Source organism: Bubalus bubalis, chromosome 24 (assembly GCF_019923935.1).
Source record: "Bubalus bubalis isolate 160015118507 breed Murrah chromosome 24, NDDB_SH_1, whole genome shotgun sequence".
In the NCBI taxonomy this organism is placed as follows: domain Eukaryota; kingdom Metazoa; phylum Chordata; class Mammalia; order Artiodactyla; family Bovidae; genus Bubalus; species Bubalus bubalis.
In genome coordinates this window covers 22,854,052-22,873,030 of record NC_059180.1, presented here as the reverse complement: position 1 = coordinate 22,873,030, position 18,979 = coordinate 22,854,052, and the positions used below count along the sequence as shown (strand labels likewise).

Here is an 18,979-nt window from a genome sequence, read left to right as displayed (position 1 = left end):
TGGCTTCTTTGTTTTTGGATGTAGAGTATCTTTTTTGGTAGGTTCTAGTCATTTTTGTTGATCATTGTTCAGCAGTTAAGTATGATTTAGGTGTTTTCATGAGAGGAAGCAAACTCATGTCCTTCGACTCTGGCATCCTGTTTTCAGCTTCCTAAGTATATTATTCTTCGATGCTAGTGTAGTGAGATTTGTTTCCTTAACTTCCTTTTTGGATGGCTTGTTATTAGTCTGTAGGAACATATCTGATTTTGTATGTTTATTTTTGTGTTCTGCAGCATTCCTGGATTCCTATAATTACTTTTATTAGTTTCATTGATCCAAAGGGTTTTTTGTGTGGAATCCTTTGGGTTTTCTCTGTATAAGATCATGCTATCAATGAATACAGACTGTTTCACTTCTTCCCTTATGATTTGGATATGTTTCATAATTGTCCTGGCTAAAACATCCATTACTGTGTTGAATAGAAGTGGCAATAATGGGTATCCTTGTCTTGCTCTAGATTTTAAGAGAAAACACTTTCAGTTTTTCAGTGTTAAGTATGATGTCAGTTGTGGACATTTCATATATGCCTTTATTATGTTAAAGTACCTTGTTTGTGTACATAATTTGTTGAGTGTTTCTATTATTGGAGAGTGTTGAATTTTGTTACTCTTTCTGTGTTGAGATTATTATATGATTTTTATCTTTTATTTTAGTAATTAGTGTATTACATTTATTGATTTGCATATACTGAACCATCCTTACCTTCCAAGGATAAATCCCCTTGATCATGATCAGTGGGGCTTTAATTATGCTATTGGATTTGGTTTGCTCAAGTGTTTTGAGGAGTTTTGCATCTTTATTTATCAGGAATATCTGCATGTAGTATTCTCATAGTGTCCTTGTGTGGCTTTGATATCAGCATAATTCTGGCCTCCTAAAATGAATTTGGACATGTTCCCCTACCCTTCTATTTTTTGAAAAGTTTGAGAAAGATTGGTGTTAGTAGAATTTACTTGTGAAGCCATCTGGTCTTGGAAAGTAGCATAAGAATATCAGATCCTCTTTGCTTATGCCATCTTGAAAAATGGAACCACATTTGTTTAGCTACTTCTTTGTTTTCTGACCACATTAGAACATTATTAGATATTAAGGAAATTATTGAACAGAAAAATAAAAGCAATTTAATTTTCTTTATTTCAAACACAAAATCATTTTTGCTATCAAACTTTGAGACTGATTAAGGAGAAAACTAGGAGAAAGAAGTAATACTGTTATTCGCTTGATGTTCACATTATTAGGTAACTTAACATTAAAAAAAACTTTTTGTCCATTGCTGGAATCGAACATACACTTTTTGTAGAAGAATGAATTTATTGACACTCAACCAGTTTGCAGTGCTCCTCTGGAAAAATTTTACCTTAAAGGTACGTAAAGGTATCCTTGGAAAATGTTCATAAATGCCCATGTGGTGCAGTTTGTATTTTGGGTGTAGGTGGGGGTGGGTTTATATACATGCACACACTTGAAAAATCAATTCCAGAGCTGAAAGTAGCTCTTCCAAATGTATGAAACTTCATTAATCAATAGTATAGTCTGACCTATAAGAAAACTGGTTAGGGGAGTTGGAGGGGTGATATGGAACTTTAGCTGTTTCAGGGTGAAATTGGCAGAAACTTAATATCATAGAACTATCTATTTGCTTTGAATGTGTACTCTTAAGTTAATTAACACAATGTTTTTGTTCCTCTTCTAGAGGAGGCAGTTCTTTAATTTAATATTGGAAGTCCTAACTGCATTGGTGTTTCCAATGATGCTTTTGCTCTTACGTGCTGTTATTCATATAACTGTTGCTGGACCTTACACTTTTACTTCTCAACCCATCAGTACTCTGCCTTCATTCCTCCAAAATGATGAAAGATGGGAATTGATTTATGTGCCTTCTAATATTGATGTGGTAAAAGAAATCACTGAGAATGTGAAGAGGAATCTAAACATCAGTATAAAAGGTTAGAAATTAAAGTTTTCTGTAAAGCTTATCATTAACGTTTTTGATGGAGCTGAAATAGTATAGGGAAAAGAATAAGAATAAAGTTGGATGAATCACACTGCCCAATTTTAACATTTCTCTCTGGCTGCTTTCAAGATATTTTCTGTCTTTATTTTTCAAAAGTTTGATTATGACGTGTCTGTGGATTTCTTTGGAGAAGGCAATGGCACCCCACTCCAGTACTCTTGCCTGAAAAATCTCATGGATGGAGGAGCCTGGTAGGCTGTGGTCCATGGGGTCACTAAGAGTCGGACACGACTGAGAGACTTCACTTTCACTTTTCACTTTTATGCATTGGAGAAGGAAATGGCAACCCACTCCAGTGTTCTTGCCTGGAGGATCCCAGGGATGGGGGAGCCTGGTGGGCTGCCATCTATGGGGTCGCAGAGAGTCAGACACGACTGAAGCGACAGCAGCAGCAGCAGTGGATTTCTTTTGGCGTTTTTCTTTGGGGTTCACTGAGCATTTTGAATCTATAAGTTGCACAAAGTTGGGGGACTTTACAATAATTATTTTTAGAATTGTTTTTTAACATGGCCGTCTTTCTTCTCCTCTAAGACTATGATGATACATTTTGTATTGTCCCACAGGTTGTTAAGGCTCTGTTCAACTTTTGTCTAATCTTTTTTTTCCTCTCTTGTTCAGATTAGAAAATTTCTATCTTGAATGACTCCTTCCTGTATTATAACTGTACAGGTGTTGAGCCAATCAAATGAGTTATGTTTTTTAAAGCACAAAGTGATCACCTCCTGATTTGTTTCTTTTAATTAAGTAACCTTTTTCAGATATAATGCACATTCCATACTTTCACCCATTTGAAGTGTGTAATTCAGTGGCTTCAATATATTCACAGAGGTGTGCAGCCACTGCCACAATTAATTTTAAAGCATTTTTATCACCAAAAATAAATTCCAAAATCTTTAGTCATAGCCCCACAATTATCCATCCCTATCAAGATAAGAAAAACAGTAATCTCTTTTACCTCTACAGATCTGCCTATTATAAATCCTTTATATAAATAAATGGTTTACATATGAACCTTTAACATAAATTGTTTACATATAAACCTTTTATATCAACTTTATAAAATGCAATATGTGGTCTTTCACAACTCTCTTCTTATACTTAAAATGTTTTCAGGGTTAACCCATGTTGTTGCATGCATCAGTTCTTTATTCCTTTTCATTGTCAGATAATATTCCATTGTATGGATACACTGCATTTAATTGGTACAATATATCTTTCATCAGTTGAAGGACATTTGAGTTGTTTCTACCTTTTGGCTACTATAAATAATACTGCTACAAACATTCATCTATAGGTTTTATGTAGACATATGTTTTCATTTCTGTTGGTTATATACCAAGAGGGGAATAAATGTGTCATATGTTTACTCTATTTTTAACTTTTCAAGGAAATGCCAGACTGTTATCTAAAGTCATTATACCATTTTACATTCTGATTAGCAGTGAATGAAGGTTCCACATCCTCTCCAGCACTTGTTATCTTCTGTCTTTTTGATTATAGTCATCTCAGTGGATGTAAAGTGATTTCATTGTGATTTCAATTTGCATTTCTCTCACCACTAGTGACTTATCTTTATATGTGCTTTATAATGATTATTTAAAATTGCAATAAAATTTTATAAAAGTTTTTATCAAAATAATTTGAACCCCAAATATCCATTAAGTTGTTGTGATACCAGTATTTAAGAAACAGTGTTTTCAAATTTGCATATTTGGATAGAAGGTTTTTGTCCATGTAAACTAATATATTTTCTCTCAGAAGGGATTATCATATGTTTTTATTTAAGTGAACAATTTTACTTCTCTGTAGTTCAAGGCTTTTCTTCAGAAATTGAGTTTGAGAAGTACGTTAAGTATGACTATCGAGCTCATAAAGTGCTGGCTGCCATTGTTTTTGACTGTGACTTCAAAAATAGGCATGATCCATTGCCACTTCAGGTGAGAAAGTTGTATTTAAAGTTTTCTAAATAAATAGTTTTCTTGGAATTGGATTTTTAGTTTCTATGATTTTAATGAATTTTTGTATTATCTACCCTATTTTATCAGTGAAGAAACTAATTTTCCCAAGATCAAACTACTTGTATAAAATAAAGCAAGAATATGAATCCAGATTTGAGTAGCTTTAAGGATGTCTGTGTTTGTAGCTTTTGAAATATGCTAATAAGGGAAGAATTGTATCTTTCATGCACAGGACTTCTGATTCATGGGACACTTGGACTACTCATACAGTGCTTCTAGTTTTGCAAAAGGTAGTGAAACACAAGCATGGATAGAGCCCTTTCTTTGAATGAGACATAGAATTTAAGTCCTTTCATAAATCTCTAGAGAAAACGCTAAGGCTTACCCACATTGATCCAGATTAGATGATAGCATAACCCAAGAGAAGGAAAGAAAAAGATAGTGCTTTGAACTTGGTGCCTCCTTGGCAGATCTTATAAACATTGTCTCCTGGTGGTGATGAAAATAGAGGGCAATCTATAACATCTCCACATGGAGCCAAATTCTATATTTAGAAAACAGATGCTTGTCAGCAGAAGGCAAGATTAATAAAACCACTAGTAGGACAATATATATTCTTTCTGTGTGTCCCATCCTTCCATGACTTTTCTTTTGTGCCAACTTCTATTTACTAAGTCAAAATTATCCATGTACTGATATAGGTTTAGGCTCAACAATATACATTGGCTCAAAGTGTCTTCAGTTCTATTTTAAGTTTCAGTCTTTGCTGAATAATAAGGCTTCCCTGGTGGCTCAGACAGTAAAGCGTCTGCCTGCAGTGCAGGAGACCTGGGTTCGATCCCTTGGTTGGAAAGATCCCCTGGAGAAGGAAATGACAACCCACTCCAGTACTCTTGCCTGGAAAATCCCATGGACGGAGGAGCCTGGTAGGCTACAGTCCATGGGATCGCAAAGAGTCGGTCAAGACTGAGCGACTTCACTTTCACTTTCTTTTCACATATAACACTGTTAAATTTAGGATATGCATTGTGTATATTGCATATGAATTGTGTATTTGAAATGTGTATATGGCAAAATGATTACCACAGCAAGATTAGCTGATATATTCCTCACCTCACAGAATTACCAGTTTTGTGTGTGGTTAGAATATTTAAGATGAGTAAGTTCTGAGGATCTAATAATGTATTGCATTCTGCTTGGTCTATTTTGATGATTTTTCTAAAACCTTTTGATCTCTATTGATGATTTTATGTATAGCATAGACCATCTAATATCTACCAGCTGTCCTACATCTTAGGTGACTTTCTCTTTTTTAATTTTATTTATTATTACTATTTTGACTATGCTGAGTCTTCATTACGGCATGAGGGCTCTTCCTTGCATTGTGAAGGCTTCTCTAGTTGTGGTATGTAGCCTGTGGGCTTAGTTGCCCTGCAGCATATAGGATCTTAGTTCCCTGACCAGGAATCAAACCCACATCCCCTGAATTGGAAGGTGGATTCTTTACCACTGGACCACCAGGGAAGTCCCTTATGTGACTTTCTTGACAGATCTTTTGTTCATTTACAAGGATCCACAAGGATCAAACTAAATCTCAGATATGATCAATCATGTCACTGTCCTGATTAAAAGACTTTGGTGACTTCCAGTGTCCAGAGTCCTTTGCACAAATATATGGCTATCAATATCCTAGTACTTGGCTATCTCTGATATTCCTTACCAAACTTTTTATGTTCCAACAGTACTTAACTTCCAGAAATTACCTGGAAACACTGTATTGCTTTTTGTTTCTGGGTCTTTGGTCACATTTTCTCTGCTGTGCAAATGCTACTGTGAATTCCCATTCAAACTCGCATTCAGCTTCCACACCTATCCCTTTCTTTTCTGTCTTCATCACAACCTGCACATATTTCTGTTAGTCAGAATTCATATGGGAACAGACACTACTGAATGCATTTCAACAAAAGGGTTTTTATATAAGGAAATATTTACACATTCACATTCTAGATTTTAGTCACTCTTGACAAACACTTCAGAGGATTTAGCTTACCTGTTTAGATGAACCATATCCTTCTTGAGCCTTTAGCTATCAGGTCATAGTTGCTGCAAATGGTCTTAACTGTTTTCTATGGAAAAGTAAGCACCAAGAGGTGCCCCCATGTACCTCACTGTTTTCATTATGTAAAGTGAAAGTGAAGTCGGTCAGTCATGACCGACTCTTTGCAATCCCACGGACTGTAGTCTACCAGGCTTCTCTGTCCATTGGATATTCCAGGCAAGAGTACTGGAGTGGGTTGCCATTTCCTTCTCCAGGGGATCTTCCTGACCCAGGGGTCGAACCCAGGTCTCCTGCATTGCAGGCAGACGCTTTACTCTCTGAGCCACCAGGGAACAACAGCAACCTTAATCATGATTAATTGGTTCCTCTCATATCGTAATTTATTTGCCAGTGTACCAGTGTGAGTAGCTCAGTAATACTAGGTGATAATCATACAGCTATTTGGTGGAAGCTTTACTGTATCTCCTCTTAAAAGTCTGCTACCCCAGAAAACAAGGCCTTTAATGCAGCAGATCTTGAGCTTGTAAGGATGGGATGTATAAATTCCACAAGTAGGCCTCTGGGAGTGATTAGAAGGGCCAGTTCTACTTCCAAGCCTTGGGTCCCCTGCCCTTATGTTTTACCAAGAACATAGAGCCATATACCAATTATTGTTACCTAGGCCACATCCTATAGAACAGTGTCCCAGATTAACAGAGTGTTATCCTTATCTGAAATTTAATAGGCATTTTCAGTTTCTTCTCTCAGGTCTGCTACTTCTGAGTCATAATGGCATATGGTAAGAACTATAAATCCAGTGGTTCGGGTGCCCATTATTGTATCTCCTTAACTATAAAACAGGTCCCCTGCTGGAGGCATATTGTGTGCCTTTACCCCTATTGCAGACCCATTTCTTTTTCTGGACTCCACTGAAAATTTTTACATCATAAATAGATCTGACCAGTTCTCTCAAATGTGGTATATGCCATCACCAAAATTTTGAAAAACAGGCTCATCAAAAAAAAAAGGCCCACCTCTTTTTGCAGTGTTTCTTTTGAGTGGTTAGGAGTACAGTGTACAGCAAACTACTCTTTGAGGATATATCCTGGCATACCTCAGAGACCATTGGACCCATAAAAAGCTCACCAGTTAGCAAGGTCCTAAATCTTTATAGGCTTTATCTCCCAACCTGTGGTAAGCAAATATCTTACTAGGGCATTTAGAATGCTTGTCACTTCCTGTTTATCTGGTCTAAATGTAAATGCAAATTCACAGGACTTAAAATATATAGAACCATTTTGTAAATAACAAAGTCGGAAGACATATATAAAACATATAAAACTACAGTAATCATTGAAGTGTAATACTGGCATATGATCAACAAATATATCTATGACACAGAACAGAAAGCCCATAGTCATTTGGGACTTCATTGTGGTTTTGTGGCTAGGACTCTATGATCCCAGTGCAAGGGCCTGGGTTCAATCCTTGGTCATGGAACTATGTCGTACATACCACAGCTAAGAGATCACATGCTGCAACTGAATATCCTGCATGCAGCAGCTAAAGATTCCACATGCCACAGCTAAAGATTCCTCATTTCACTAAAAGATCCTGCAGGCCACAACTGAAGGATAACACATACCACGACAAAGATCGAAGATACCGCATGCCATAACTAGGCCTGGTGCAGCCTAATTCATTCATTCATTCATTTTTAAAAATAGAAATACAAAGGCACCAAAGAAATCTTATGGGGAAAAAAAGATGTTTCAATAAATAGTGCTGTAATGATTGGATGTATATATGGAAAAAATGAACCTTGAACTGACCTCCTACTACACACAAAAAATTAGCTCATGAATTTTAGATTTAAATGTCAAAGCTAAACCCAGTGCTTTTAGAGTAAAGCAAAGACAAGTATCATCTTTAGTTGGGAGTAGCAGAAGTTTTTCAGATCACAGAAAGAGATAACCATTAAAGAAAAAATTAATAGATTAACTTTTATCAAACTTTTAGAAACTTAACATCAAAAGACACTGTTGACTTCTGGTCTGGACAAGATGGTGGGGACTCAGTTCTCTCTGTCATTCCTCACTAAGCACAGCTGGATGTAATGCAAAGGCAAAGCAAAACTCTGAAAAGTGATAAGAATGCTGCAAGTTGTTTTAAGACCTCATGCCTAGAGGAGCAGCACAAGGGCACACATCTTAATGTATCACAGCCAACGGATGACAGCCAAGACCCAGCATTATCTGACCTCCAACCTAGCAATAGAAGGCAGCAAGTAGGCTCATGCCATTCCACATCAAATGGAAGCATTTCTAACATTAGACAGTTCTGACATATCTAGCATGAGGAATGGATAGGGAGCCCTGATAACAATTAGTGGCCAGGAAAAACACTCTCCTTCCTTACCAAGCCCTTCCCCTGCTAATATATACTGAAACACATGAGCAAGAGGTACTCAGCCACAAGTATCCCAGTCTAGAAGCCTCTTCATCACCTCTAGCCTAAGACATCCCTTGATGCAAGACTCTGGAGTGGGTGGGACAGTGGAACCATCAAGAGGGTCCCAGCTACAAAAAAGTGGCAATGTCTATGGGCCACAGACTCTCTTTTCCTGTTCAGATACATGAGGCAGTCAAGGAACAGTGGTAGGGAAACTCCACTGCAAAAAGTCCCACATTCAGAAAGAATTGTCTGTCCCATACAAGCAGGTCCCTGCCACATGTGCCCAACCAGGAAAGCCTCTTCCTTCTTGTGGGCTGAATATCCTGTCTTATATAGGGAGCCCCCAAAGCAAAACAGGCAGAATTGGCATGAGGAACTCAGTCACAGAAGAGATCTAGCCTGGGAAGGTCTTTATGCCTTGTGCCTTCTCTGCCCCTAGAAGGAAAACTTGTGTTCCTTTAGGCAGAAATAACAGGAACCAGTGTGAGCCCCAATGAAACCACATTAACTGTGAGACCAAAGTTAATACTTAAAGAGCTCTGGAAATTAAATTGTCATTGAAATTAAGCCATTGCTGCATAAAATAGGCTTACTGCCTAATATAATAAAGTATTTAAATAGGATCCAGAGTCTCCTAAAATAATAGACAAAATTAACAAAATAAAATATAAAATCATCTGTCAAACCAAGAACCAATTTACTGATATGAGAACTGAGATGAATTAGAGGTTAGAATTATCTGAGAAAGATTTTAAAGCAACCATCATAAAACATGTTTCAACAGCAATTAAAAACTGTTTTGAAACTAATGAAACTATAGGAAATATAAGCAGAGAAATAAAAATTATAAACAAGAAGTTATAAACATTAAATTCAGTAACAAATAACAACCTAGTGGGAAAAAGTTGGCTTAAAGCTCAACATTCAGAAAACGAAGATCATGGCATCCAGTCCCAAAACTTCATGGCAAATAGATGGGGAAACAGTGGCAGACTTTATTTTGGGGGGCTCCAAAATCACTGCAGATGGTGACTGCAGCCATGAAATTAAAAGACGCTTACTCCTTGGAAGGAAAGTTATGACCAACCTAGATAGCATATTGAAAAGCAGAGATATTACTTTGCCAACAAGGGCCCATCTAGTCAAGGCTATGGTTTTTCCAGTAGTCATGTATGGATGTGAGAGTTGGACTATAAAGAAAGCTGACTGCTGAAGAATTGATGCTTTTGAACTGTGGTGTTGGAGAAGACTCTTGAGAGTCCCTTGGACTGCAAGCAGATCCAACCAGTCCATCCTAAAGGAAATCAGTTCTGAGTATTCATTGGAAGGACTGATGTTGAAGCTAAAAACTCCAATACTTTGGCCATCTGATGTGAAGAGCTGACTCATTGGAAAGATTCCCAGTATCAGGAGGATGAGAAGGCAGGAGGAGAAGGGGATAACAGAGGATGAGATGGTTGGATGGCATCACCAACTCAATGGACATGAGCTTGAGTAAACTTCGGGAATTGGTGATGGACAGGGAAGCCCGGTGTGCTGCAGTCCATGGGGTCGCTAAGAGTCGGACACGACTGAGAGACTGAATTGAACTGAACTGAACAGGGATGGGCTTAATAATAGAGTAGACAGAGGAGAGGATATAACACTGAGGAATAAATTTATCCAAGGAAGTGCAAAGAATATACACTGAAAACTAGAAAACATTGCTGAAAGAAATTAAGACCAAAATAAATGGAAAGACAGCCCTAGTTCATGGGTGTGCACTTGCATGCTAAATTGCTTCAGTCATGTCCGATTCTTTGCGACGCTATGCACCGTAGCCCACTAGGCTCCTAGGCTCCTCTGTCCATGCAGTTCTCCAGGCAAGAGTACTGGAGCGGGTTGCTGTGCCCTCCTCCAGGGGATCTTCCCAACCCAGGGATCAAACCTGCATCTCTTACGTCTCCTGCATTGTCTGGCAGATTCTTTATCACTAGTAACATCTGGGAAGCCCAAAGTTCGTGGGTAGGAAGACCTAATTTGTTAAATCATACTACTGATAGCTACCTAGATTCATCACAATCCTTATCAAAATTCCAGTGCCCTTTTTTATTGAGATATTTTTATTTACAATAGTAGTTTTAGGTATACAACATGGAGTTTCAAAATTTTTATAGATTATACACCATTTAAAGTTATAAAATTTGTTTATATTCCCTGTGCTGTAAAATATGTCCTTGTAGCTCATTATTTTAAAACTAATAGTTTGTATTCCTTAATTCTTACCCCTATATGCCCCTCCCTCTTTCCCTCTCTCCCACTGATAATTACTAGTTTGTTCTCTGTATCTGTGAGTCTGTGTCTGCTTTCTTATAGTCATTTGCTTTGTTTTTAGATCCCACAGTTGAGTGATAGCAAGCAGTATTTGTCTTTCTCTGTCTTTTCTCTAAGCAACATGTCCATCTATGATGTTGCAAATGTCAAATTTTCATTCTTTTGTGGCTTAGTAATATTCCCGTGTATGATATCTTCTTTATCTATTTAACTGTGGATAGACATTAATGTTGCTTCCACGTTGGCTATTGTAAATAATACGGCTGTGAAAACTGGGCACATGTATATTTTTAAAATGAGTATTTTGCTCTTTGAAAAATACTCAGGAATAGAACTGCTGGATCATATGGTAGCCCTATTTTAATTTTTTAAGGAATCTCCATACTGTTTTCCATGGTGGTGTTGGTGGTATTCAGTCACTCTGTCCTGTTCAGCTCTTTGCACCTCCATAGACTGCAGCATGCCAGACTTCCCTGTCCTTCACTGTCTCCCAGAGTTTGTTCTAACTCATGTCCACTGAGTCAATGATGCCATCCAACCATCTCATTCCCTGTCACCCTCTTCTCCTCCTGCCCTCAGTCTTTCCCAGGAACAGGATCTTTTCCAATGAATCAGCTCTTCACATCACATGACCAAAGTATTGGCGCTTCAGCTTCAGCATCAGTCTTTCCAGTGAATATTCAGGGTTGATTTCCTTTAGGATTGGCTGGTTTGATCTCCTTGCTGTTCAACGGACTTTTGAGAGTCTTCTCCAATACCACAGTTCAAAAGCATCAATTCTTTGGCACTCAGCTTTCTTTATGTTCCAGCTCTCACATCCATACGTGACTACAGGAAATACCATAGCTTTGACTCTGCAGAACTTTGTTGGCAAAGTGATGTCTCTGCTTTTTAATATGGAGTATAGGTTAACTGGTTCCAAATAGGAAAAGGAGTACGTCAAGGCTGTATATTGTCACCCTGCTTATTTAACTTAAATGCAGAGTACATCATGAGAAACGCTGGACTGGAAGAAACACAAGCTGGAATCAAGATTGCCGGGAGAAATATCAATCACCTCAGATATGCAGATGACACCACCCTTATGGCAGAAAGTGAAGAGGAACTAAAAAGCCTCTTGATGAAAGTGAAAGTGGAGAGTGAAAAAGTTGGCTTAAAGCTCAACATTCAGAAAACGAAGATCATGGCATCTGGTCCCACCACTTCATGGGAAATAGATGGGGAAACAGTGGAAACAGTGTCAGACTTTATTTTTGGGGGCTCCAAAATCACTGCAGATGGTGACTGCAGCCATGAAATTAAAAGAGGCTTACTCCTTGGAAGAAAAGTTATGACCAACCTAGATAGCATATTGAAAAGCAGAGACATTACTTTGCCAACAAAGGTCCATCTAGTCAAGGCTATGGTTTTCCCTGTGGTCATGTATGGATGTGAGAGTTGGACTGTGAAGAAGGCTGAGCACTGAAGAATTGATGCTTTTGAACTGTGGTGTTGGAGAAGACTCTTGAGCGTCCCTTGGACTGCAAGGAGATCCAACCCAGTCCATTCTGAAGGAGATCAGCCCTGGGATTTCTTTGGGAGGACTAATGCTAAAGCTGAAGCTCCAGTACTTTGGCCACCTCATGCGAAGAGTTGACTCATTGGAAAAGACTCTGATGCTGGGAGGGATTGGGGGCAGGAGGAGAAGGGGACGACAGAGGATGAGATGGCTGGATGGCATGACTGACTCGATGGACGTGGGTCTGAGTGAACTCCGGGAGATGGTGAGGACAGGCATGCTGTGATTCATGGGGTCACAAAGAGTCGGACACGACTGAGCGACTGAACTGAACTGAACTGATAGGTTTGTCACAGCTGTAAGTCCAAGGAGCAAGTGTCTTTTAATTTCATGGCTGCAGTTACCATCTGCAGTGATTTTGGAGCCCAAGAAAATAAAGTCTGTCACCATTTCCATTTTTTTCCCCCTATTTGTCATGAATGATGGGACCAGATGCCATGATCTTAGTTTTTTGAATGTTGAGTTTTAAGCCAATTTTTCAGCTTTTTAATCTCAACTAATGCAGAAAAAGTTTTGAGAAAATTCAGCACCCATTTATAATAAAATTAATGAGCTCTATTACAGTCATACTATGGAATATTACTCTATTTCTGCATGCTCAGTCATGTCTGACTCCTTGTGATCCGGTGGACTGTAGCCTGCCAGGCTCCTCTACCCATGGGATTCTCCAGGCAGAATACTGGAGTGAATTCAACCCTGTGATGGAACCCAAATCTCCTGCAACCCCTGAATTGGCAGGTGTATTCTTTACCACTGAGCATCAGGGAAGCCCCCTATGGAATACTGCTCAGTGATAAAAAAGAATTAACTACTGAAAATAGCAATTACATTAATGAATTTCAAAACATACGGAGTAAAAGAAGCCTTCTATGAAAGAGTACAATTCTATATTTAATTCTATTTATATGAAATTTTATATTGGCCAGAATTAATCTGTGGTGAAATTAGAAAAATTACATCTCTGACTGTGGTCAGGATCAATGGGGAAAGGGCATTACAAAAACTTTCTGGAATGAGGGTAATGTTTATCTTGATAGTAGTTGAGTTAGAATAGCTATGCATTTTTAAAACTTACATCAGATCAGATCAGATGTCACTCAGTCGTGTCCGACTCTGCCACCCCATGAATCGCAGCACGCCAGGCCTCCCTGTCCATCACCAACTCCCGGAGTTCACTCAGACTCACGTCCATCGAGTTCGTGATGCCATCCAGCCATCTCATCCTCTGTCATCCCCTCTCCTCCTGCCCCCAATCCCTCCCAGCATCAGAGTCTTTTCCATGTACAGTTAAGATTTGTACATTTTATTGTGTGTAAATTTTACCTCAAATAAAAACTATAGGCAAATATTAAAATCTAGTAAATGGTGAACTTTTGGTGAAACTGTGCTGAAGTCTAACTTTCTTTGCAGTGCATCCAAAACTTAAGTATATTGATAGATAAAGTATATAGATATTACATATATACAAGTTTATATAGATATATATATTTAAGCTTACATGATGTATAATATAAATTATATATGCACACCTAATTTTGCCTTTTTTATGAAAAAGGTAGCATACTTGTCAGTAATTTTTTTCTTTTTGAACCATAAATCCATTCTTCTACTTTGTTTTTTGATGCTACAGCTACATTTCCACTTTTTCAGCCAGCTATCAGACTCAGCTAATAAAAGGCACTAGAGGCAGACTAGAAGCAAGAGTTGGAGAAAAAGAAGTAACTTTAACTTTCTGTTGGCTTTCTGGCTGCTTGTAGTTGCTGTGAATGACAGCCCAGCAATATCTCTTCTTTTTTGTCAGTAGCATTTTCTTTCTCATAGTGGCAGATAAATGCAGTTTGAAGATTGCTCAACACTTTTCAACATCAGCTTTATCATGCCCTCTCAAAGATATCCAGCACTAGGCAACTGGAGCTCCTTTTCAGAAGTCAAGGTCCCCATCCAAAGTCCCCTCTTTCAGGCTCTGTAACCTAGTACTAGCTGACTTATGCCCCTGCTCAGAGGCTTGATTTTTCATCCTCACATGACCTTTCATTTAAGTTTACAAATTTTACTAATTGCAAACCCTTGTTTTTGTTTCCTTAGTCCTAGGGCCAATGACTGCTTCCTGCTGTCTCTATCTGATACCTTAAAGCTCTCCTATCCATTAGGTTATCTAGTATGGATAGTATAACCTATCCATTAGGTTATCTAGTTTCTATTCTCTGACTATACCTCGAGCAGATACAGAACTCTGTATTGTGTAATTTATGCAGTCTTTTATGTATGAGCAGTTAGGTTGATTCCAATATGCTGTATTTCCATGACAAATAATGTTACAACAAACAACCGTGTGCATGTGGGTTTTTTTCCCATACTGTTTGAGGTTTATATTCCAAGTCTGTTATTGAAAGTATGATGGCTGAATTAAACAATGCATGCATATATAGTTTTGTGGAACATTGTCAGATTCTGCATTATTATTGTGCCATTTTGCATACTACAAGCAGTGTATTAAAGTGCCTGTTGACTGCCTTGCCAACACAGTATGTTAACACAGTATGTTTTGACTTTTCCAGTGTGACAGGTAAGAAAGATATCAATGTAGTTTTAATTTGTACTTATTCCATTCTATGACATTGAGAAGGTTTTTATATGTTTGTGGGCCATGTGTATATCTTCTTTTTGTGAACTGTCTGCATTGGGAGAGAACTTAAAATATAAATATGATTGGATTATATTTGTTGTGCTTGGAGTCACTGTCACTTGCAGGCATTCAGAATCACTTTCATATCAGATGAGTCTCAATTTCAAATCACATGGTTTCCTATGTGGATTTAACTTTGCTTTATTTTCTAATATTTGCTTTTCAGTTTAGTTTGGTTTTTAAATATAGTTTGTTTTCTGCTGCTACTTCTAGGTAAAATACCATCTGCGTTTTGCTGCTATACAGAAGACTATCATATGGCCAGACGAGACGGGCTGGAAAACAACCTTACTTTTCCCTAATCAGCCCTCTGTAGGACCCAGGAATCCAGGTCATCAGGATGGAGGAGGTCCTGGTGAGCAGATCCTTATGCATATGCGTACTTAATTTTTATTACACTTGCATAATAATATATATGTTATTTATATTGTGTATATATATGTGTGTGTATGTGTATACATATATATATACATATATGTATTTATACAGATATATGAAATAAATCACTTTATTCTTAACTTGTAATTTTTAAATTAAATGCATATTATATAAAAACTACTAAATCTTATACATTTGGTAAACTAACATATATATAGAGAGAGAGAGAGAGAATATATTATATATATATATACATATATATATATATATAATGCTTTGTTGTTATTTAATCGCTAATTCATGTCAGAATCTTTTGTGACCCTATGGACAGTAGCCTGCAAGGCTCCTCTGTCCAGGGGATTTTCCAGGCAAGAATACTGGAGTAGGATGCCATTTCCTTCTCCAGAGGAACTTCCCAACCCAGGAATTGAACCCATGTCTCCTTTGGCAGGTGGATTCTTTATCACTGAGCCACCAGGGAAACTCTTTCAATTCTTATACCAATACGCTTATCTTTATTTAGTTGTGGTTTAGTGTTCTGCTTTCCAAATACATATATTTCAATTTGTTGGTATTGTTTGAATATTCATGTCTATGTATAATTCTATTGATTTGATCTAAAACTTTAAAAATTGTGATGACAATTTTTAATTCAAATTTTCATATTACATATTTTCTTGAAAAGCCCTTAATGTGTAATATGAGTTTACCAACTATACTTGAGATTTTTATGCAAAGTGAAAGTGAAAGTCGCTCAATCATGTCCGACTCTTTGTGACCCCATGGACTATACAGCCGTGGAATTCTCCAGGCCAGGATTCTGAAGTGGTGGCTGTTCCCTTCTCCAGGGGATCTTCCCAACACAGGAATCAAACCCAGGTCTTCCACACTGCAGGCAGATTCTATACCAGCTGAACTACCAGGGAAACCCAAGAATACTGGACTGGGTAGCCAGTGCCTTCTCCAGCAGATATTCCTGACCCAGGAATCGAACCAGGGTCTTCTGCATTGCAGGTGGATTCTTTACCAGCTGAGCTACCAGGGAAGCCCTTGAGCTTTTAATATTTAGCAGATATTCAGCAGAAGGAAAAAACCTATGTACATTTTAGCATAAGCAACAAAAATTGGAAACATCATAACCAGTAAGAGAATAGATGAACATATTAGACAGTCATTAAAAATAATATTTATGTAGTCTGTTAAGAAAGAATTTAAGCTGAGTCTACAAGTAACTGTATGAATTAGCTAGATGGAGATAAATGAGTACTATTCCACATAGTGCAAGTAAGATCATGAACACATCAAGATAGGATGCCACATTCAGGGGACTACATGGCATTTTGTTTGTTTTCTTTTTTATAGCTAGAATAGAGACTTATACAGGAGGCTATTCAAGGTGAAGCTAAGAGGCAAATAGATCATTAAGTACCTAATGTGTAAAGTGAAGGAATATGAAATCTCTTCCTGGAAGTTATGAGAGACAAAATCATAGCAATATTTAGTATGAATAGGAGAAATGATATGGTAGTGGATGTATCTCTTCAAGTAATGACACTCTCCGAGTAATGACACTCATGTTCATCTTTGGTATTTGTTTAGATCTGAACTCAAACTTTTGTTTCTATTGATGAATAAAGAAGACTGACCTATATTTCACAATTTATATAATTGATTGCAGTGTTTCAGAGAATGGCCCTTATTTTGCATTGGACATCTGAATTTTGTTTTATTTCACTTCTTGATTTTGAGTGTTATATTACTTGACACCAGGCAGTATGCCCTTGGGTTTCCTTAATACCATACTATTAGTGGGAAAATGTTATGAGAAGAAGGGTGGATGAAGCATGTTTGGTAACATTTAAATTAAGGAAGAGTAAATAAAAGACAAGGATCAGAGATTAAGAAGGATTGACAAGTAGGTGAGTAGAATATTAAGACAGCTACTGCTTCATGCTAATTCACTTAAGTTATATCTGACTCTTTGAGACTATATGGACTGCAAACTATCAGGCTCCTCTGTCCATAGGATTCTGCAGGCAGGAATACTGGAGTGGGTTGCCATGGCCTCCTCGGGGGCACCTTCCTTGGATAGGTACTAAATATATCAAAGAAGGAATGAGAAACCTCAATGCTTGATATTTCAATTTTATAACCACAAAAGAATCTCTTGAAGCCTAAAAACAGTAATTCCTTCATAAAAAAGAGTTTCTATTAAAAAAAAAAAACTATAGAACATTGATGAAGGAAATTAAAGATGACTCAAAGAAAGGGAAAGATGGTCCATGCTGCTGAATTAGCAAGTTAATATTGCTAAGATGGCCATACTGAAAGCCATCTACAGATTTAATACAATCTCATCCAAAATACCCATGGCATTTTTCACAGAACTAGAGCAAACAATCCTAAAATTTATATGGAACCAGAAGACTCCAAATTGCAGAAGCAAGCTTGATAAAAAAGAACAAAGCTGAAGCTCTCATATTCCCTGACTTCAGACTACACTACAAATATCCAGTAATCAAAACAGAATGATGCAGCACAAAAACAGATACATAGGCCAGTGGAACAGAGTAGAGATCCCAGAAATAAATCCACAGACCTATAGTCAGTTTATATAGGTAAGAATATACAATGAAGAAAAAACAGTCTTTTCAGTAAGTTACACTGAAAAAAAAAATGGGCGGTTACATGTAAAGCAATGAGATTAGAACATTGCCTCATAATGCCATGTACTAAAATAAACTTGAAAAAGACTAAGGACTAAATATAAAACTTGATACTGTGGAACTCCTAGAAGAGAACATAGGCAGGACATTCTTTGATGGAAATTGTAGCAAAGTCTTTTCTATCTGTCTCCTAAGACAAAAGTAAAAATTAAGAATTAAGCTTAAAAGCTTTTGCACAACAAACATCAACAAAATTCCATTTCTCATATGGAATGAGAAAAAATATTTGCAAATGGTATGGGAGACAAGGGGTTAATATCCAAAATACACTGACAGCTTATACAACTCAATATCAAAAAAACTAACAACCCAATCAAAAAATGGGCAGAAGACCTGAATACACATTTTTTCCAAAGAAGACGTATGGATGGCCAACAGACACATGGCAAGGTGCTCAGTATCACTAATTATTAGAAAAATGTAAATCAGATGAGTTAACACTTCATTTATATCAGAATGGCTGTCATCAAAAGTCTACAAATAACGAATGTTGACCAGAATATAGAGAAAAGAGGATGTCTTGTACACTATGAGTGGGAATAGAAAAGAGTATGGATACTTAAAAAACTACAATTAGAACTACTATATGATCCAGTAGTTCCATTCCTCAATATACCTCAAAGAAAATGAAAACCCTGAAATGAAAATGAGTTCCATCCTCAAAGAAAATGAAAACCCTGACTAGAAAAGATCAGATCAGATCAGTCCCTCAGTCGTGTCCGATTCTATGCGACCCCATGAATCGCAGCACGCCAGGCCTCCCTGTCCATCACCAACTCCCGGAGCTCACCCAGACCCACGTCCATCGAGTC

At 37.5% G+C, this 18,979-nt stretch overlaps 1 protein-coding gene across 1 annotated transcript in view; it reads left to right on the top strand.

The window, feature by feature from the left end:
• The first annotated feature begins 1,291 nt into the window (after nt 1-1,291).
• LOC102404003 (phospholipid-transporting ATPase ABCA3) overlaps nt 1,292-18,979 on the top strand; it is a 219,365-nt gene continuing 201,677 nt past the window's right edge. The window contains exons 1-4 of the mRNA XM_044935836.2: nt 1,292-1,406; nt 1,736-1,988; nt 3,866-3,993; nt 15,277-15,418. Of these exons, the coding sequence (XP_044791771.2) occupies nt 1,347-1,406; nt 1,736-1,988; nt 3,866-3,993; nt 15,277-15,418 (583 nt within the window). The 5' untranslated portion in view covers nt 1,292-1,346. The remainder of the gene's footprint in view (nt 1,407-1,735; nt 1,989-3,865; nt 3,994-15,276; nt 15,419-18,979) is intronic.